Consider the following 20594-nt stretch of genomic DNA (forward strand, 5'->3'; position numbering starts at 1 on the left):
GGACAATAACCGCGTCCAGCTTGCGTCCATACTCCGCTTGCGTCTGCGACATTAGCTCCAGCAACACGGTGCCCTGGCCTAGTATGATATGCGGGTGATCGTACGGAGGTATAAGACGCGCATTTGTCTTCTTGCGGATCGATTCTGTAACGTATTCCCGTTCGGACGCAGTCGGACCTGAGAAAGTGATGTGGCCGCCGTAGGATTGAGTTGCTTCGATCTTTGGTCGCGCGGAGTTTGATGGCTATCAAAGTCAGTCAAAAGCCGAGTGTCGAAACTGAGATGAAAACTACCATGACTATGTATGCTCTCACGCCCTTGGCTTTGGCGGCGATTGCAAGTGCTTGCGCATGATTTCCAGATGAATGGGTAATAACACCATTATCCAACTCCTCTGGCAGCAACTTTTCCAATGCATGCGTAGCTCCCTACCATAGTTAGTAACACTTGCCCATATGTCAAATTAGATAGTCATGTACACGAATCTTGAACGCGCCGCCTTTTTGGAAATTCTCGCATTTAAAAAAGAGCGTGGTTGGTATTTCGTCTGAACCAGTCGCAATTGTCGAAATCGATTCATTTGTTAGGACTGGTGTTTTCTTGACCTTGGATTTTATTAGAGCGTAGGCTGATTCTACGCCTTGACGAGTCAGATCAGCTACATCTGAACACAACAGGTCAGCGATTGCAATAACGATTGACCACTCGATAAGGATTTGGCACTTACTGACAGACTCGGAATCCCGAGATTCAATCATTCTTCAGTTATTTATTCCCGGTAATAAACAGGAATCACGGGTGACAGTACCACTAGCAATATGTATGTTGTCGTATTGAAGCGAGACTAGTATTGGTGTTTGTACCCCTGAGATGGACAGCCGATCAAGTTGATTAGATGCTCTCAGCTTACCCGGGTGAGCCGCACAATCAATATCCGATCTCTCGACTTAATGCCGGTTGGTTGATCGGATCTGTCTCGGCACTCGATTTCTCACCCTCCCTATAGATATACGTACTGGAAATTCTGAACCGTCTACCAATGATGTCATCGAGACTAGTCTACTATGCGACATTGCGGATCTGTACCCGATATGTGAGAGGGAGCGTATCGCGCTCAGCGATTGGCACTCGACGTGACTTCTCGGCTGAGGCGAAGGCAATTGTTTTCGAAACCAACGGCAAGCCTCTGGATGTTCTCAAGTATGCGTTTACACGAACCTGCTTCGATATTTTGTTTTTGCTGTATGTCTCTCCAAGTGGGATTCGGCTGACGGCATAGGCTTCATACATTCCCATTACCGGACGTCACCGACGACACAATCCTCGTCAAATTCCTCGCGTCGCCAATTAATCCCGCGGATATTAACCAAGTCGAAGGAGTTTACCCAACCAAGCCGCCTTTTCTGACCGAAGTGATATCCTCCACCACACCCCTCGCCATTGGCGGCAATGAAGGCGCGGTGGAAATCCTCGAGGTTGGCAAGTCCGTCACGCAATTCAAGCCCGGCGACCGCGCTATCATGCGCCATACTCTCTTCGGCACCTGGCGCACGCATGCGATTGCAAATGTTTCTGACCTAACGAAAGTTCCGTTCCCAAGTTCTGACATCACTGCTGTTCAAGCTGCAACCGCGAGTGTGAATCCGACGACGGCATATAGGATGTTGACGGACTTTGTCGAGATGAAAGACGGCGACTGGTTTATTCAGACTGCTGCGAACTCAGGTGTTGGACGTGCCGCGATACAGTTGGGTCGGTTGTGGGGGTTGAGAAGTATTAATGTCGTTCGGGACCGTGAGGACATCGATGATTTGAAACGTGATCTCCAGAGTTTAGGCGCGACGAAGGTCGTCACGGAAGATGAAATTAAGGATAAAGGGTTTCGAAACACGATTAAAGAGTGGATCGGCGACAGAGAGATTAAGCTGGGACTGAACTGCACTGGCGGGGAATCGACAACGAACATTGCTCGCCAGCTGGGTACTGGCGGACACTTAGTCACTTACGGCGGCATGGCGCGCAAACCCGTAACCGTGCCGGTTAGTTTGTTTATTTTCAAGGATATTCATTTGCATGGGTACTGGTTGACGCGATGGTCGGACTCGCATCCGGACGAGAAGGAGCAGATTGTGAATGAGATTTTAGGATTGTTGAAAGCAGGCGAGTTGAAGGATGTGCCTGTCGATGAGGTGGTCTGGACGGCCGATATGTCTGACCAGGAAAGATTGGATGCATTCAAGCATGGGGTAGAAAAGTATATTAACGGTTCAAGAGGACGGAAGCAGGTCCTTGCCCATAAGTAATCACGTTGTACAAATTCCTAATTCCTGCTGATACAGTCTATTATGCATTATAAGCTCATGATCGTTTCGGAAACGTCTAATACTCTATCATCGTCACCGTACTGGCCCATGACTTGAATTCCAACAACTTTTCCGTCGTCAGTATGCCATGGTATGCTGATAGCTGGTATTCCGGCGAGACTTGCAGGCACTGTGAGGACGTCGTTGACGTATGAATCCAGGGGTGATTGCTGTGACAAGACGTCAGACAGCAGTGGCGCTGTGCCTGTCGAGCACGGCGCCACGAGAAAGTCGACAGTCGGCTGGTCGTCTCTGTCGATTCCTTTTTCTAGCGGATGGTCGACAGAAAACACTCTATCAAAATTTAGCTGCATTTTTCGACGCACTTTTTGCGCCTGAATGTAGTGATTGTTAAAGGCCCTAATCTGTCAGTGTGGTATCATGACAATAAAGACTGACTACATACCCTGACGAAAGATTGTAATTTCCAAGCAAAATTCGTCTCCTGACCTCGGATCCAAATCCTTCGCTGCGTGTAACGCCATACAAAACTCCATTGACCTCCCTGTCGATGTTCGCTCGGTATCCGTATCTGACACCGTCATACCTCGATAAATTCGACGCCGCTTCAGATGGGCCGAGAATGTAATATGTCGGCAGGGCGCTCTTGATCGACGGCATTGACACGGCATATAATTCGTGACCCTGCGCGTAGAGTTTCTTCAGTACGTCTGCCCATGCGTTTGTAATGTCCGGCGAGCAACTGTCAACAATGAATTCTAATGGGATGCCAAGTTTGTACTTTCCTTTGCTTGCCTGCCTGCGACGGACAGTGTTAGCTTGCAGTTGTCGTCGCAACTCATTTGAAACGCTGGTTGGATCAAGCGGATCGTAAGCGGATATCACGCTAAAAACTTCCCGCACAGTCTGCACATCCCTCGCGAATACACCAACAGTATCTAAACTCTGCGCGAACGCGACCACGCCATGGCGCGACACGAGGCCGTAAGAAGGCTTGAATCCCACGACGCCGCAATATGCCGCTGGTAGACGGACTGAGCCACCGGTATCAGTGCCTAGCGCAAAGTGGCACATGCCTGCAGCGACGGCGCATGCGCTGCCGCCGGAAGAACCGCCTGCTGAGCGAGCGGTGGAGTAGAGCGGGTTTAACGTTGGTCCATATACCGAGAAAATGTTGTCCGTACTGAAGTAATGTTAGATTATTCGACGACGACGCAAGTCAGTGAATCTCACCCCATTGCAAATTCATCCATATTTGCTCGTCCAATGTCGATGGCGTGGGCAATTTTGTACAATCGTGTCATAACAGTCGCCTCAAATGGACTCTCGTATCCTAACATGTTATATTAGTCCAAGTTGTCCTTTAACCACACGATATCGAATCGTACCTTGCAGCATCTTCGACGCACATGTCGTAGGCTGATCGACAGTACAAAAATTGTCCTTAAACGCGAATAGCTTCCCCGCAAGTCCCGACTGCGGTCCCGTACATTTCAGCGCGACTTCTGACACGCGAGTCAACACTGATTCGGGTGGCCGCACCGAGATGAGTGCGTTCAGACGGTGGTTGAGAGATGAGATATTAGACAAGCATATTTTGGCTTCTTTGAGTAATATATCAGCATGCTGGGACATGGACATTTTAATTGAAATGTCGATATTGCCCGTAGGTCGAGTATGTCCCTGTTGCCAGGCTTCTGAACATGTTTCTTTCAGGGGCGGGCAGGGAACGAGTACGAGACCCTCGACTTGCGTAACTTTTGACAAAATGATATTCAGACACAAGTTGGATCCATCTAAATCACACGATACTTGCTCGGTTATACAAGCCTATGGTCAGTTTATTTACCTTCTAAATATTTGGACATATAATGGGAACGATTCACCACGATTTTATGGAAAGAGCCTTGCGAATGGTCAGTGGTCGAAATCACTAGCGATGTCATCAATGGCTGTACTGATCATGAACAGGCGAATTTGGCATTTGAGTCCGACGAGGTTCCAGTGGGCTGTGTATACGTGCACGACGGGGAAGTAATAGCAGAGGGCATGAATGACACGAATCGATCACTATGCGTACGTCAAATCTGTTGACAAATGACCTGCAAAACTAATTTGCGGTTATAGGGAACGAGACACGCCGAGTTTTTGGGAATAGAAAAGATACTAGAGACCCATCCGGCGAGTATATTCGAAGAGACTGATTTGTATGTCACCGTCGAGCCATGTGTGATGTGTGCGTCTGCGCTGCGACAGTTGAATATCCGGGCGGTGTATTTTGGGTGTGCGAATGATCGATTTGGCGGATGCGGTAGCGTTTTACGAGTGAATTCGGAGTATGTAGTGGATATGCTTGGATTATAAGCACGGTGTGCTAATGCTGAGATAGTCCTGGCGTTGAGAGACCATTTCCGGCGTATCCGGGGTTTTACAGGGAAGAGGCAATTATGTTGCTACGGCGATTTTACCTGCAAGAGAACGAAAAGGGTAAGCCGAGGAAGGGTATTTATAATATGGTGTTAATACTAAAGGAGGATAGCACCGACGCCGAAGACGAAGAAGAGCCGGGAGCTCAAGACAGACTTCTCGCCACTGGATCTGGGTAAATATGTTCCGAGAGGAGAAATTGAGAAGTTGTACGGGAAAGAGATGTTGGAGAAGCTTGCTTCGGCCGCTGCGGAGGATGACGAGAGTGAACCCATGTAATATAATGTATTTTAGGCGCTGTACGAATATAGGATTACTTTTATACTTTTGTATTGTCGACTGGTGCCTACTGCCTACCGTTGCCTGGGCTATCCAGACTTCTAGAAACACTATATAACCAAGGCTAACTGTGCGGATTCCTTCCTTAAAGTGGACATTTGGCCTAAATTTGAGTCGAGCGCCGCCGCAGCCTAGGATTTAGAGTATCCAAACAGGCTAGTCCATATAAGGCAATATTGCTGGTTATAGCTAGCGTCATCGGCGATGATGGGGATTTTGACCGAAGCACATACAAAAAAAAACCCCGAGAAGGTGCCGACCTAACAAAACTAAAGCGCGCCTCAACGCCGCCGCTTAGTTTCTCCCATCGTCACTCTACTAACAAGGCTAAGTATTGACCTCACCGGTTGATCTAGACACCACAATGGAGTCGTCGCCATATATTCTTCCGTCAAACAATCTGCCCCAGCCGCCAGTCGGCGAGGTCGCGTCTATTGACATGCTCTCCCTCGTGCACGGCGTGTCTTTCCAGTCGCTGCTGGCCAGCGACGAACAATCCTTCAGCAAGACACTCACGTTCTACCTCGACCTCGGCTTCAAGGAGCTGCTCGTCTACGATCGCGGTACCCAGTCAGTTGTTTCCCGTGTTGACCACTGCTTCGATTCTGTGCACGAGTCGTGGCTGCACTCCGCCGGCTCGAACGATACCGAGGGCGAGCGCGTCACCATTAAGCTGCGGTACGTGCCATCAGCGGATATTGCTCCACGTTCGACCGACGAGCAGAAGGCCCGTGACTGGCGTGGCGAAAGCCCTGCGCTCGTACTCTACACGCCTTACATCGATTCCGTCGTCCAGATGCTTCACAGGAATAACATCCTCTACCAGGCGCTTCCGTCCGAGACGTCGCTCATCGAGGTCTACGCCCACGATCCTCTAGGTACCCTCCTCGGCTTCACCTCGAGGAAGAACCCGTTTACGACCGAGTCGCCGCCATCGCGCGCGCACTCCAGTATCGGTTTCACTGCTGTGATTTACGATGCTGTCACTGCACGGACTACTCAATCTCCACCTGCTGGCGGGAAGAAGAAAAAAATCGGCATCATAACGTCTGGAGGCGATGCTCCAGGCATGAATGGTGCTGTCCGAGCTGTCGTGCGGGCCGCGATTGCAAAGGGCTGCACCCCGTACGCGATCTATGAGGGTTACCAAGGTCTAATCGAAGGCGGCAGCATGATGAAACAAATGCATTGGGAAGACGTCCGCGGTTGGTTGTCCGAGGGTGGCACGCTGATTGGTACCGCGCGGTGCGCCCCATTCCGCGAACGCTGGGGCAGACTCACGGCCGCGAAGAACATGATTGTCAACGGCATTGACGCGCTCATTGTCTGTGGTGGTGACGGCTCGCTCACTGGTGCCGACCTCTTCCGTTCTGAGTGGCATGGCTTGCTGGCCGAGCTAGTGTCGACTGGGGAGCTCACGGAAGAGCAGGTCAAAGGACATGAGCACCTCACCATTGTCGGTCTCGTGGGCTCCATCGACAACGACATGTCCTCTACTGACGCGACTATCGGTGCCTTTTCTTCATTATCTCGAATCTGTCAATCGGTCGATTTCATTGATGCGACCGCACTCTCTCATTCTCGTGCCTTCGTCGTCGAGGTCATGGGGCGGCACTGCGGATGGCTTGCACTCATGGCTGGTATCGCGACTGGCGCGGACTACGTCTTCATTCCCGAGCAACCTCCGAACTCCAAAACGTGGGGAGACGAAATGTGCGCGATCGTCCACGCCGTAAGTCCTCCCATCTGGACCCTAGACTTTTCCGCTAACAGAAACAGCACCGCAAGAAAGGCAAGAGAAAGACGATTGTCATTGTCGCTGAAGGTGCGATCGATGACCAGTTGAACACTGTCACAGCCGAGGACGTCAAGCAGCTGCTTGTTGATAAACTCGGTCTCGATACCCGTATCACGACGCTCGGTCACGTCCAGCGCGGTGGATCCGCTGTTGCTTATGATCGGATGCTCTCGACGCTGCAGGGATTCGACGCCGTGAACGCCGTGCTCGAATCTACTCCAGAAACGCCATCGCCCATGATTGGCATTACCGAGAACAAGATCTGTCGCATGCCTCTCGTTGGGGCGGTTGCACTCACTAAAAGTGTCGCGACGGCAATCAAGAACAAGGACTTCCAAAAAGCCATGGCGCTCCGCGACACGGAGTTCGAAGAGTATTATCGTGCGTTCCTGGCGACGACGATCATTGACGACGAATCACTCAAAGTCCCTGTAGAAAAGCGTCTGAAGATTGCAATTGTCAACATCGGTGCGCCAGCAGGTGGCATGAACGCCGCCGCTCGTGCGGCCGCATGCTATTGCCTTTCGAAGGGTCACACTCCGTATGCGATTCACAACGGCTTCACGGGTCTTTCTCGCCACGATTCTGTTCGCGAGTTGAACTGGCTCGACGTCGATAACTGGGTTATCCGCGGCGGGTCTGAAATCGGCACTAACCGCAATCTACCGGACGTTGACCTTGGCATGGTCGCGTACTATTTCCAGAAGTACGCGTTCGACGGCTTGATGATTGTCGGTGGTTTCGAGGCGTTTCTATCATTGTACCAGCTCGGGCAAGCGCGGGTTAATTATCCTGCCTTCCGAATTCCGATGGTTTGTCTGCCTGCTACGATCTCGAATAATGTGCCTGGAACGGAATACTCGCTTGGGAGCGACACTTGTCTTAACGCGTTGGTGGACTACTGCGATGTTATTAAGCAATCCGCCAGCGCCACCCGTCGCCGTGTTTTCGTCGTTGAGGTGCAGGGAGGAAAGTCCGGGTATGTAGCCACGTACGCAGGTTTGTGCGTTGGCGCACTGGCGGTGTACACTCCCGAAGAAGGCATCAGCCTTCGCACGCTCGAAAACGACATTGTCCATCTTCGTGAGTCCTACGCCCAGGACCAAGGCCAGAACCGGGCTGGCAAACTGATTTTGAGGTGAGTGCCAGTTTATTAACATTTTAATGAATATATCGACTGATTCGGCTAGGAACGAGAAAGCTTCAAAGGTCTTCACGACCGAATTGATCGGCGATATCATCCGTGAGGAAGCCAAAAACCGGTTTGACGCCCGCACAGCTAACCCTGGCCACCTCCAGCAAGGCGGCATCCCGTCGCCCATGGACCGTCTAAGGGCAACCAGACTGGCTGTGAAATGCATGCAATTCATTGAGAACAACCAAGAATCCGACATTGGCAAACGCGGAATGGCACCCGAATCTGCGTCCGTGATTGGCATTTTGGGCGCCAAAGTTGTGTTTACCGGCGTCAAGTACCTGTACGATCACGAGACCGAGTTGCAGAACCGTCGGCCGCGAAGGACGTTTTGGGCGACGATGAAGACTGTTTCGGAGACGCTGTCGGGGCGGCCACCTGTTATTGTGTAGTTATTACACAATACAGAGTTTGTTGGGTGATATAGATGAACGCGCGGGCTTGAGGCGTGAGGAGCTGCAAAATGCGTATTTTGTATGACTTGGAGATTTGGCATTCCGTATATTCCCGGGGAAGTTAAATTTTTTAGAACATATTGTGCTTTGTAGCCATAAATTTACGATTTTGCTGCCCAATTTTCTGGCAATGTTGTTCCATCTGTTGGTGACCTAATAAGTGATTCTTGATGAAGACACTGAGCGTGGCACCCCTCGCGATCGTGTCGGCGTGATTCCATTGGGATAGTATTTGTCTAAACTCGCATCGTGGAGTAGCGTCGATTTGATTAACTGCGTTCGACATTCGCCATCATGTTTGCCGTGATGATGCCCTGGCAAAAGACGGCACTCCACGCTACTCTGCTCTCTCATCAATTTCGGTCTGATGGGCCTGGTTTGACCGCTCTATATATGATTATCGCTAACGGGTGACCCACGTGAAGCACGCGACGAGGTACGCGTATGACTCGCGAACTGGCTACTGCATTAATACTAAGATTAAACGGGGGATAAACCACACCGGCCTTTGCAGTAATATTTGTACATATTATATGTATCGTATATCAATAGTCCAGGATGCTGACTTTTACTGCGATTGCGAGAGTATGAATCCATTTTGTTAAACGCGAGTTCCTTGCACGAGGAAGATGTCGCACAAAGCCGCCCCGGAAAAGTCACGCAGCTCACAGTCACAAATCACAGCTCGTGCGGCCTTAGGCAAACGCGCAACCAAACACGCGGGTCATAATATTATTTACATTCTAATTATAATTATTATTCACCACATTCTACTCTTCTACTTACGGGCGATATTCTCATCTAGAGTTACTACGGCTACTATTCCTGCATTTTGAGCGAGGGAGTATATTCGCATCAATGCGCCGGATATCGCGGCCTCAGAGTTCCTGGTCCTGCTACGGGCTGGTGGCCCTGCTTTCACTCGCCTGGCCATCATTCGCAGCAAACACGTTCACGTTCTGCTCGTCTCAAAACACAGGCTCCGACTACCAGGCTGTCTATGACATCTATCAGTCCTACGGCGCGTGCATGAGCAACTGTCAGTCCGGATACGCGCTCGCAATCTTGCAGGACTTCCAATGTTGGTGCTCCAACGAGGCCCCCGGCGATACCACGTCTGTGTCCTCATGCTCCGTCGACTCCTGTCCGGGTTATCCCTCCGACCCCTGCGGAAATCTCATAGAAGGTCTGTACGGGTATATCCTTATCAGCCCGCCAAGCGGTACTGCCAGCGCGTCCGCTGCGTCGACCGCCAGGTCCGGTGGAGCAACCAAGACGGCGCCTTCCAGCCATTCGTCTACCCCGACCGCATCGACGGAGGCCTCGAGCACCGAGCTCACCTCCACCACGACATCGAGCACACCCTTCTCCTCAACATCAACTTTGGCATCTTCTATCTCGTCTACTACTTCTTCAACCTCGATAGACACCTCCACACCGTCACTCATCGTGTCAGTCGTAACCGTCGCCGGAGGGACAGAGACTCTTGTCATTACGCAAACCGTCTCGACCGCAACCCCGACAGCCTCGTCTTCTTCGTTGGCGACCCCCGATGTCGGCTCCTCAACAACTGGCACTGCCCAGTCCACTTCCCACTCATCTTCCTCATTCTGGAGTCACAAAGGCAAAGTCGCGGGCGCTTTTGTCGCTGCCGGTATTCTCGCATTACTCCTCCTACTACTTCTTGTCTTTCTCATCCGCCGTCATCGTCATCGTAATGACGAAGAGCCCGCGGTGAACAAAGCGCCGCACACTCCTCCAATGAACGATCTGCCGCTAACGAAATACGGTTTGTCCGGTAATGGCCGTCACCGATCCGCAGCCACCACGGGAGCAGGAGCCACGACGATTGACTCCGAAAAACACCCAAGTGTAGTCGCGGCCGCGGGCTACGGGGGCGCATACTCGGCGCCGCCGCCGTCGAGCGACAGATTTCAGGTCGACCAGCGGCTCGACCCGGGGACGATGTACGTGCAGTACCACGACAACTACTCCCGGGGTAGTCTGCGCGATGAGTACGATTATTCCCGACGTGTACTCAAAATCCTCAATCCCGATGACGATTAAATAACGTCGATGTAATGATATTCACGAGATGTATGAATAGGATGCGTCATGTTGATTTTTCTAGACTTTTGATGAGACAGGACATCTTGTTCTCCACGGGACGTAAAATACGGATTTGCTTATTAGTTTGGGCGTTTTGTCATTCTTAGTTTGCTTTGATGAATTATATGGCAACCGTCGCTAGTGTCTGCCTTTTTGTCATGATGTCCATAAGTTTAGTAATATTTAATTGGTAATTTGGTAGCAATGTTATTATCAGAGTGAGCGTACCTACTCGCACTACGATGACCTTGTAAATCAATGGTAGAAGAAAGACACCGTGGCCTTGATGCCGAGGAGAGTTAATTTTAAAATGGCCTGTGAACCAACCTCCATAACACTAACGACCACCACCACCACCACTACTACCACTGCTCATGTCAACCCCGTATTTATCATCACACTGGCACTATCACCATCGCTGGCTAACTCAGAGTCAAAAGCCGGAAAACTAGTCTGGCAAAATGATAAATATTGTGGGAATATTATTGGCATTGGCCAACTTCGTCCCCGCATATTTTAGTGCATGTCTCATGTCATTAGTCAGTGAGGTACTGGACTGGGGCGACATCGGCATTGAGATGGGTCTGTGATCAAATTACCAAGCGCTGCATGCTGCTGTGCTATTGCGAAACTGAAATTGCAAATGATTTCGATGGACGTGTACAATGGTATGGCTCTCTGGACAATGAAATCCAGCCAAGGAGGACTGATCTGCGCACTATTTTGAACTGCATAACTTTGGTCTGCGACGACTGTACTATTTGTTGATTCTAGCTGTTTTACAACTTCTGATGAGCAACGTCGTTTTGCAATGATGAAAAAGTCTCCTCGTCTACTCTCTCTTGCGGTCGATGCTCACACGATCACGATCATATTACATCAAAAATGACATAAATAAATGACTGACAAACCATTGCGCTATGAAATATTTTTTGACTCAGACACGTATTTTAGCGGGTTGATGCAGACCCTACCAATGTGAGAAACCAGAAGCAATTCGTGGAATTTGTAAGAATTCCTCGTGGCTTTTCGTTGAAACATTATTTCTAACTTATAGTGTATAACTGAATCACGCGTCCAAAAACCGTGAACTTCTGATTGCGATGATTGCGATGATTTTACCGTTGTCCAGCTTGTCGCGGCGGACTTTGTCGGACACGGGCAGGTTTATGTCCTAGGGTTGGTCTAGCCGAGTGACATAAGTGATTCCCTTTATGCAGTCAAACCAAATCGATAAAGATTTGCTGATGAGGCGTTGCGTCGCGAATTAGTATTATCATGAGCGATGTCCAAGTTTCTTCGAACTTTTCATTACAAAGTTGGAAACGTAATTCATGAGAACATATTGAAGTGATAAGATTTCAAGTGATATCGGGTAAGGGCTATTAGCGACGGCCTCGGTTATATTTGAACCGAGCCTGCCGTCATCTTTATATATTCTGGACTCAACCCAAAAGAACGGATCGACAAACACATCGAGGAAGGCAATGCTGGCTGCGGCACCAAGACCAGACCCAACAAGTGCACCACAACATAGCACAGCAACAAGCTAACAACTGCCGTCCAACAACCTCCTGAGGTGGAGAGCGTGCAGGTTGCGCGGCATAGATGCGACGTTACATGCTCATACTCAGAAGTACCCGGATTTGAGAATCAATATGGACAGCAATCTTCTGAGCTCCCAGGGAGCGCGTCAGGCTTGGTAGTACTCAGTCGACCAGGACGGTAGGAGGTCAGGTAATGGAACCGAAAAAAATAACAAAAATCAGCGAACGGCGACGATTGATCAGCCATGGCCGTGAAAGCCATGGCCGTGAAATACTCGAGGGTCTCCAACAAGAATGGGCTAATCAGCGCCATCCAAGTAGTGGGCGGTTCGGCGAATGCGAGCACAATAGCCAGAAGCTCCCGATAATGAAGATCATAGGAGTGGGAGTCACCATCCGGATGTACCAGAGAAAAGAGCAGCGACGCCTTTGTGGAACCGCCCGAAGTCGTGCGGTCTGAGTCAGGTATCGCTAGATGTAAAAAGATAGAAATCTTGTGTTGAATAATCATGCCTGGTGCCGGCAGCTCGCTCAATCATTTGTTCATCATAGTGGCTTGCGCACGAGTGGCGTTTTCTCATGCAAGGGCAGGAGGTAGACTTTGAGATTACTCTCCGGGACTTATGACGTGAGACTCGTGTTTGTAATTCATCACGGAAAATTGATAAGGTCGGGAGCGAGAAGACGGCAACTCTTCACTTCTGTTCTGACTGATGTATGATTTTATACCTCCCTTAATTAAAAGGTGACTGAGTTATGTAAACAATTTTCATTTAGACGCACACTTTACCCGATGGACTGATCCAGATTTATCAACGCGTAGCAATTCCTAGATGTGTTTCTTTTTAGCCTAGATATATGTCTTCAAACATTTGGACGTGACGGGTCCGGGAACATCTAAATTGAAGCAGCGAGCTGGATTATGCGCCTAAAATAGCTTCTTCTGACCTAATTTCGATTGATTGCATGTACAAATTCCAAAACACTATACAGTATTTTTGTTTCCCCACTTCATTGCACTTGTTGTTCTTGATCAGTTGCAGAATCTACTCACAAAACTCTTGCGATGACTGAAACTGGAGTATACGATTGCAAGTGTGCGGGGTCTATCGTACACTTTTGGCTGATTATGAATACCATAGGTGGTATACGTATTCGTTAAGCCAACAAAACTAAATCGCAGCCCGATAACCATGCAGAGATGCTAAAGACTTCTTGTCGTGCAAACGTGTCGAAAACAATCAACCAATAAGCCACAACTGCTCGAGCGCGTCTCTAAAGAATTCGATATTATATTCGACAAGCGCGATTTTCGGCATACTTTCTTTCCGCATAAGACAAACAAGCGCAAGCCCTTTGACCATCTGCTGGAGATACAAGATCACGCCGTTACTTAGCCGCGACGTTGAGCCTATTGGCCGACCTTGTGGTATTGATTCTAGTTGATTTGCGATGTTTACTGTTCCGTTGTTTGTATTTGCATCGTTTCGGGTCACGGGTTTAGGTCGTCTGTCGACGGCGTAGATGTTGTTCATGTCGACTGTGATGTCGATGAAGTCCGTACATATTTCATATGTCGGGATATCCATCGGACTAGAATCCGTGGCGACGAAAATCTTCGACCCGATATCAAACAAAAACGCTTTTTCAATCCCAGAATGCTGGCAAAGAACGTTAAGCAAGTTCTCCAACGTCGCGAGCTGCGGAATCAACTTTTGCACCACTCGCGAAAAAGCTTCGTAGATGGAGTGATCGAAAATCGATGTGAGATGGAACGAAATCGACACGTTGACGAGACCGTCGTCGAGCAATTCGTCGGTTACGCGCTGCGTGATGTCGCGTTGGGCGTCGAGGCGGAAGTCTTCACTCAAGCCGTCCACTTTGTGGATGAAGACTTCGATGTTTATGTTTGGGTTTGCGTTGACGGCGTGGAGGATGATGCTGTGGAGGTTTGCGAGAGAATTGATGTATTCGTCTTGACTGTCGATAACGTATATTAATGCGCCGCAGCTGGAAAATATCCGTTCGGCATCGATCATGGCTTCTGTGAAATTGATTTGGCCCGGGAGCTCCATGACCGCAAAGTCTATGAATGAACTAAATACTGAAGTTGTCGGAGCAGTGGTGCTCTCGATGTATAGGGTATCCAAAGGCTGCATATTATGAAACATGACCTGACAGATCGACGATTTTCCTCCTCTAGTACTTCATTAGCAAAGTATCTCACGCGACAGTACTTGTTTAAAATACTCACCGTCGTAATCCCATCATGACAATACGTGGAGACGGATTGGGACCAAATGAATGGCCATCGTGTGCCTCGTCAACAGACATTGTCATGTCGAAAGGAGTGCTACTCCGTTTAATACACGTTGTATATCCGCTCAATATTTGATTAGTTCAGAATATATCTGAATGCTTTAACTTCGTTGGATTTGTATGATTCGTATGGTGCGGATAGGAAAAGCGGCTTTGTTCGATATTGTTTAAGTTCCAAGTATGTGCTAGGAAATCGGAGTGGTAATAGTAAGGGTCTAGTAGCAGGTTAAAACTCGCATAAGTTACGGCTCAAACCCCACGTCGTTTGAGCATCTGATGATCGTACTGTTTAGCAAACAGACGCGACTCATCAACCACATCGCGGCTCTAAAAAACAAATCAAAAATAGGACGAAACAGGTCACGAACCTAGTCACATTTTCTGACTATAGGATTCAAATCTTGGCTCGTTGTTTACGGTAATCTCTTACCCATCGCAATGGCTGATGACCAGAGACGCTCAGATTCGCCAGGTCGCGATGCCGACGACGAGAAGGTACGGAAGGAAGTAGACAGACAGAAAATTCCACCTTTTCTGATTCGCATGTTTTTCCGGAGGAATATGTTTCACAGGATGGATGCCTTTTTGCCGCCAGTGTCAATTACTACGAGTGAAGAATTACAGATGTATACTTGGTATGTTGATTCATGTCCGTGACAGGGGAGATGTGTGGAGAAAATTAATGAATTCACAGGTTTAACGGAACACTTAAGGAAATCCTCGCAGTCTTTGCGACAGTAGTCCCTGAGGCGTCAGGCAGCCGGTGCACGTTCCGACATGTCTTCCAGGACCCGAAGAACAACGTGCCGAGCTTAATGTTTAAAGATATTGCAGTCTTCATGCCTACTCGGGGATCTAAAGACGAAAGTTGGACGGACACAGAAGGAAACCCGCTAGACGAGTCGAGCTTTACCTTGTATGACTTTCAGTTCAGAATTGGTGATTATCTCGATGTCAATATCACCTCGCCCGACGCTCCGCCACCGCCTCCTACTAGTTCAGGACAAGCGAGGAGCAGAGATTGGTCCGCTGTTGAGAATAAGCTCGATCGACGGATTTCGGGTCGGGGAGGCCGGTTCGGAGGGAATAGTGGCGACCGTCGGTGGGGTCCTTAACGCGGCACGGATTTAGGTTGTATTTTTAGTTTTACTAGTGAGGCATGACCTCAGGGTTTTGATAACTGCAATCATCTTTGGTTTGATACGGGCGCAACATGCGATGGATGTATGACATAGCTGGGTTCAACATTGGGTGATGAAATATCAATTTGCATTGAAAATAGATCATAAGGTATGGGAAGTATATGTGGAGTGAGGCTGACGTAAGCTCTGTAGCCCCAAACTGCACACAAATTTTCTCAACGCCACTCTGGGTTATTTTTGCTACAGCGTTATTTCAAGTAGTGGATAAATAATAACGATCATTAATTAGTCGACGCAAGGAGGCTGCTGCAAAGCTCGCAGTGTAAAGCGGCTTCGGTGACGTCATTAGGATCATTGGTTTGTCACAGGTTGTGTACAGTCTGAACTATGAAAGGAACGCTAATAAACTGTCCGCAACTAGTGGAGAGAGAAATCCCTGGTATCGCATATTAACACCAGCTGTATATATGTCAGACACGTTGAGGCAGGTTAGATGCAAATTATAATGTGCTGAAGTTAATAATTACTGTGGATAATATAGTTAGCGTCACCGGCTATATAAGTAATTCCGAGTTGCTAAGCCTTTGGCCAGACCACTGATGGAAGTCTCAGTCAGCAGTCAGCATTTTCGTAAATTAAGCACGAATTGTCAGGGAAAACGAATGCGACTCGCAAGAGGCTGTGATTTGTCGAGAATGACGAGGGTCAAGGCTGTGGGTGGTGTGAATTGGTATCGACTGGGTGGATACTGTCCAAAATATACAAGCGAATTGAATTTAGTACGTAAATATTATTCTGGAGCAAAAAATGCCACATAAACGACTTCAGACACTATGACGGCTGGATTCTGGCGGGTGATTGGGCACTGAGTATTTTAATTTGGTTTGAGTTGCCACAGACGGGCAAAGTTAAGACACAAAACCCTTGATGCTGTCAGGGCAACTTTCACACTAATTGCGGATCCGCAACTGTACATCAAGCAAATAGTGTTTTCCCCTCTCCTCACAAAAGTCGCATAACCATCGCAGCCCTCAATGTCCATTCATTCCACACCAGACGCTCTTCCGTCACGATCTCGCGCCTAGCCTCTCGGTCTGACTTCCGCAGACGTGCTCCTGCACCATGACCTCTGCGCTTGCGCCTCCCCGACCTCCGCAGCAGCAGCAGCAGCAGCAGCCTGCCCGTCGTCGCAAGCGGTCGCCAAATTGGGCAGAATTCTACAGAAATGGCTATCCGACCGACATTATCACAATCGACGACGACACTCCGCCGCCTCCTCAGTCTAAATCTGACTCCGGCTCGTCATCGTACTCGTCTTCTGGCGTCTCGCGTGGGTCCGGATCCGCGTCGTCAACGTCGTCGGCTGTGTCGGTGGCGACCTCCATCAGTCACATTCTTATCAACAATAACTCTACCTCGTCCACACCAAGGGAAATTCAGTCGGGCATGCAGCTACACAACCACGGTGTGCTACACCCGCCAACTGGTGGAATCTGTGGCATTGGATCACATTATCATGCTAGGCACCCCTTCGTCACACAGCAAAAAGTGTCGTACTTTACGAATCCCTCTTATTACGTGCCACAGGAAAATGCGAACTTATTTGACATCGACAGTCGGTTTTTAGACTCTTCGGCTGGCGAGATCAACGCTAAGCGGCGGAAATACGCTGATTTGAACAACTCAAAGCCGTCGCTCGAAACCTTGGGCTCTGTCGGTCTGAACTCTGAATCCTCGTTGACAGCAGATCTCAACAAACGGCGGCGATTAGAATATGTCGCGCCAAAGAAGCCAGTTGTGAAAGCGAAGGACGTTCATGTCCAAGCAATTGAAGATGTGCGTGGATCAATTGATTAATCACAGACATGTGCTGACTGCCATCTAGCCGTACTTTGCCAGGCATAATCCTAAAGTCGACGATGATGACGGACATTACATTATTATCCCAGATTCCGAACTCACTACAAGATGTTAGTTGTTGCCGGTCGCTATTACAGTACAGTCAGGCTAATGATTACAGACAAAATTACAAAGTTGCTTGGACAGGGCACATTCGGCAAGGTTGTGGCTGCGTATGACAAGCAGAATCGAACCCATTGTGCTATCAAGATTATTCGGGCAGTTCAAAAGTACCGGGATGCCAGCAAGATCGAACTGCGAGTACTAGAAACCCTGTCCATGCACGATCAGTATAATGTCAACCGATGCATTCACTTGCGCGACTGCTTCGACTACCGGAATCACATTTGCATTGTGACAGACTTGCTGAGCATATCCGTGTTTGACTTTTTAAAGTCGAATGACTTTGTACCCTTCCCAGCTTCACATATTCAGAGGTTTGCTAAGCAGCTGTTAACTAGCGTTAATTGTAAGTTATCGTTCATCGCAACCTTTGCGGATGTCATCCGCTGACAATTTAGTCCTTCATGAACTGAATTTGATCCACACGGACTTGAAGCCTGAAAATATTCTTCTTGTCGACAACAGCTTCGACACATATCCATTCAATAGACGGGGCTGTGAGATACGAAAGGTACTCCGAGACACGACGATCCACCTGATAGACTTTGGAAGCGCTACGTTTCAGGACGAGTATCACAGCTCAGTGGTTTCGACCCGGCACTACCGTGCGCCGGAAATCATTCTAGGTATGGGCTGGTCGTTTCCTTGCGATATGTGGTCGATCGGATGTATTCTGGTCGAATTTCTCACCGGCGAGGCACTTTTCCAGACTCACGACAATGTCGAACATCTGGCGATGATGGAAGTCGTTGTTGGTAAGCCCTTCGACCGGACAATATCCAAGGCAGCTGGAAGACAGGCACAAAAGTATTTTCTTCGCAACGGCAAGCTAGATTATCCGAACGCGCAAACATCCAAGACAAGCCGGAAATATGTTCGAGCAATGAAGAGTCTGGATGAAATCATTCCAACAAATGATAACTTCCACCGGCTTTTCTTGGACTTATTAAAGCGGATATTCATGTACGATCCTTCACAGCGATTGTCCGCCAGAGAAGCACTCGAGCATCCGTGGTTCAGGGAAACATACATAGACGAGGGCTCCAGCAGTCTTGGTGTAATTTAAGCTTTTTTTTTCATTAAATTGGGTTCAGGATATAAGGATTATTTATGTATAGGGTCTAATAAGGATTATGGTTGAATTTCCGGAACGGGTTTTCCTCTCCTCTCTCAATATTTTCGGGCTAGTTTTGGAGTCTAATGTTAATTATATACAAAGTGTACAAGTGCACGGGTAGGTTAGTGCACGGGGTTGTATGTGCTATTTTTTTTTTCTTTGCAAATGGATCTATTGGAACGGAATGTTGGCACATGTATGTTTGTTTTTGTGTGTTTCCATTTGAGTTCATACGTGTGGGATCTGGTTACGAGCTCATTTACAAAAACGTTATTATTCATCTCATTAGTTATCTGAAATTTCACGTCAATAAATTCCCCGTGATGAGTGCGACCGAAATGATTAGTTACCATGAGCAACTTTAGTCATCAGCCTTTGCATGAATTGAGCCGGATTTGGTCGCCCGATTTGAGTGTTTTAGTCGAATTTATTTTGTTTGTAGAATGGTTTACCACTGACAGTGATTCTGCTTGTGAATAATAAAGCTTCCGCATAGCACAGTAGATCACTTCGCAGCAGAGCATCAATCAGCAGTAAGATTTGTACAATAATCTGCTGCAGTAGTTACTAAAGTATTAGACAACAAATTATATTACGAAATTAACGGTGTCGGAAATGGGCCATCCGCTTCCGTTGCTCTCTCTTAATTAGGTGGATAATAGTGATGCAATCGGTAGAGATTACTTCCTATTTTTATTTATGTACAAGTTCACATAAAGAAAGAGTGGCGTGAACAAAGCAAATATCATACTATGAGAACGTAAAGAGATCCCAGCGCCAAACCAGAAACTAACGCATCAAATATAAATCAAAACGCCTTGTCGCCAAACCTATCAATGCTTAACATATCTCGTAAATCATGGCGGGATTAAAATCCTTGAGGATCTTGAGCGAGCGCCTTCTGCATCGCAAGCTGGAACAGCTTAATCTTGCCACCTTGCTCCCGCAACCTATCCATCACAAATCCCATTCCCATCCGTGACCGATTGAGATTCTCGCTCATCTTGCGCTGGCCCCAGGTCTCCATGCGCTCCTTCATAGACCCGAACCCGAATGAGGACAAGAACCATACTGTCGTAAACGCTTTTACAATCGGTTTCTTGTCGGCATCAAGGCCGCCTTTGTACGTTGCTGTTTCAACGACGCGCATGATTCTGGTGAAATCGATGTTCTTTGTCTCGGTCCAGATCTCTTGGCTCTTCGGGTCGATGATCGAGGTCTCGAGGATCATGCTCTCGGAGATGTTGATGCCAGAGGATGCGAGTAGCATTTTACACCATCGCGGAAGCTTGCCTTTCTTAACTATCAGCCTGTGTGTGTGCAGCCGTCCTTGGTCGTCAACGTGGCGGGAGAGTGTATCGACAGACACTACATGCGTGGCGTAAGGACTATTTTGTTAGCATTGAATACTCAATGCAAACAGTACGAAAAAAAAAAAGAAGATCATACTTGGGATATCGTAGAAAATAGGCAACGCTAAAGGTCTCAAAGTCGTGGTCATGCGTGTATATAGATCTGTAGAACTTGACCATGCTAGACTTTTTCGTATTCCTTGAGAATGTCTGTTGGACCTATTCAGAAACTGGGAATACCAATTGAGTAAAGCTGCTCGCAAACTATATATGATAAATATATAGATTTATAAGGTATCCACTGTCTTTTGTCGATGCAGTCAAAAGGGCAACGAGAGCACCAAGGTGGAAAAGGGAAGAAATACTAAAAAGTGGCTGGACGTGAGTTGTATATTTGAGTGGAGCTGATTTCGACGTCTGGGCGGGGACGACTGAGGAAACTTTATTT

The 20594-nt window shown here is 48.3% G+C and overlaps 10 protein-coding genes across 10 annotated transcripts; 6 read left to right on the top strand and 4 right to left on the bottom strand.

Moving 5' to 3' along the window:
• On the bottom strand, window positions 1-876 carry V1513DRAFT_410914 (tryptophan synthase beta subunit-like PLP-dependent enzyme; the record flags this gene model as incomplete). Its single annotated transcript, XM_066895720.1, has 3 exons — window positions 480-876; window positions 294-428; window positions 1-244 (listed from the first exon to the last, which is right to left on the bottom strand). Coding segments are annotated over exons 1-3 (658 nt in total), but the record flags the coding sequence as incomplete, so codon positions are not given.
• Window positions 877-940: 64 nt separating this feature from the next.
• V1513DRAFT_439451 (uncharacterized protein) lies at window positions 941-2342 on the top strand. The gene is made up of 2 exons (XM_066897215.1): window positions 941-1200; window positions 1280-2342. Exons 1-2 carry the CDS (start codon window positions 1040-1042, stop codon window positions 2301-2303), a joined length of 1185 nt encoding a protein of 394 aa, XP_066754942.1. The 5' UTR covers window positions 941-1039; the 3' UTR covers window positions 2304-2342.
• V1513DRAFT_266624 (amidase signature domain-containing protein) lies at window positions 2327-4407 on the bottom strand. The gene is made up of 4 exons (XM_066894539.1): window positions 3713-4407; window positions 3558-3657; window positions 2770-3507; window positions 2327-2723 (listed from the first exon to the last, which is right to left on the bottom strand). Exons 1-4 carry the CDS (start codon window positions 3963-3965, stop codon window positions 2351-2353), a joined length of 1464 nt encoding a protein of 487 aa, XP_066754943.1. The 5' UTR covers window positions 3966-4407; the 3' UTR covers window positions 2327-2350.
• V1513DRAFT_439455 (cytidine deaminase-like protein) lies at window positions 4079-5075 on the top strand. Its single transcript, XM_066897216.1, has 5 exons — window positions 4079-4240; window positions 4296-4400; window positions 4452-4660; window positions 4714-4811; window positions 4864-5075. Exons 1-5 carry the CDS (start codon window positions 4196-4198, stop codon window positions 5028-5030), a joined length of 624 nt encoding a protein of 207 aa, XP_066754944.1. The 5' UTR covers window positions 4079-4195; the 3' UTR covers window positions 5031-5075.
• Window positions 5076-6159: 1084 nt separating this feature from the next.
• Window positions 6160-8475, top strand: V1513DRAFT_457117 (phosphofructokinase-domain-containing protein; the record flags this gene model as incomplete). The annotated part of the gene is made up of 3 exons (XM_066899608.1): window positions 6160-6822; window positions 6870-8026; window positions 8079-8475. 3 exons carry the CDS (start codon window positions 6160-6162, stop codon window positions 8473-8475), a joined length of 2217 nt encoding a protein of 738 aa, XP_066754945.1.
• An 805-nt stretch (window positions 8476-9280) lies between these two features.
• Window positions 9281-10853, top strand: V1513DRAFT_439458 (uncharacterized protein). The gene has a single exon (XM_066897217.1). The coding sequence runs from the start codon at window positions 9397-9399 to the stop codon at window positions 10603-10605; it is 1209 nt and encodes a 402-aa protein (XP_066754946.1). The 5' UTR covers window positions 9281-9396; the 3' UTR covers window positions 10606-10853.
• A 2582-nt stretch (window positions 10854-13435) lies between these two features.
• Window positions 13436-14528, bottom strand: V1513DRAFT_423651 (Gtr1/RagA G protein conserved region-domain-containing protein; the record flags this gene model as incomplete). Its single annotated transcript, XM_066896047.1, has 2 exons — window positions 13436-14393; window positions 14449-14528. The coding sequence occupies 2 exons, from the start codon at window positions 14526-14528 to the stop codon at window positions 13436-13438; spliced, it is 1038 nt and encodes a 345-aa protein (XP_066754947.1).
• Window positions 14529-14951: 423 nt separating this feature from the next.
• V1513DRAFT_423652 (Sin3 associated polypeptide p18-domain-containing protein) lies at window positions 14952-15628 on the top strand (the record flags this gene model as incomplete). Its single annotated transcript, XM_066896048.1, has 2 exons — window positions 14952-15148; window positions 15208-15628. The coding sequence occupies 2 exons, from the start codon at window positions 14952-14954 to the stop codon at window positions 15626-15628; spliced, it is 618 nt and encodes a 205-aa protein (XP_066754948.1).
• A 1149-nt stretch (window positions 15629-16777) lies between these two features.
• V1513DRAFT_430013 (kinase-like domain-containing protein) lies at window positions 16778-18743 on the top strand (the record flags this gene model as incomplete). Its single annotated transcript, XM_066896337.1, has 4 exons — window positions 16778-17491; window positions 17541-17625; window positions 17658-18023; window positions 18076-18743. 4 exons carry the CDS (start codon window positions 16778-16780, stop codon window positions 18741-18743), a joined length of 1833 nt encoding a protein of 610 aa, XP_066754949.1.
• A 698-nt stretch (window positions 18744-19441) lies between these two features.
• Window positions 19442-20518, bottom strand: V1513DRAFT_439468 (PRELI-like family-domain-containing protein). The gene is made up of 2 exons (XM_066897218.1): window positions 20244-20518; window positions 19442-20182 (listed from the first exon to the last, which is right to left on the bottom strand). The coding sequence occupies exons 1-2, from the start codon at window positions 20324-20326 to the stop codon at window positions 19663-19665; spliced, it is 603 nt and encodes a 200-aa protein (XP_066754950.1). The 5' UTR covers window positions 20327-20518; the 3' UTR covers window positions 19442-19662.
• Between the last annotated feature and the right edge of the window lie 76 nt (window positions 20519-20594).

Source organism: Lipomyces chichibuensis, assembly GCF_038497645.1.
Source record: "Lipomyces chichibuensis strain CBS 12929 unplaced genomic scaffold V1513scaffold_6, whole genome shotgun sequence".
In the NCBI taxonomy this organism is placed as follows: domain Eukaryota; kingdom Fungi; phylum Ascomycota; class Lipomycetes; order Lipomycetales; family Lipomycetaceae; genus Lipomyces; species Lipomyces chichibuensis.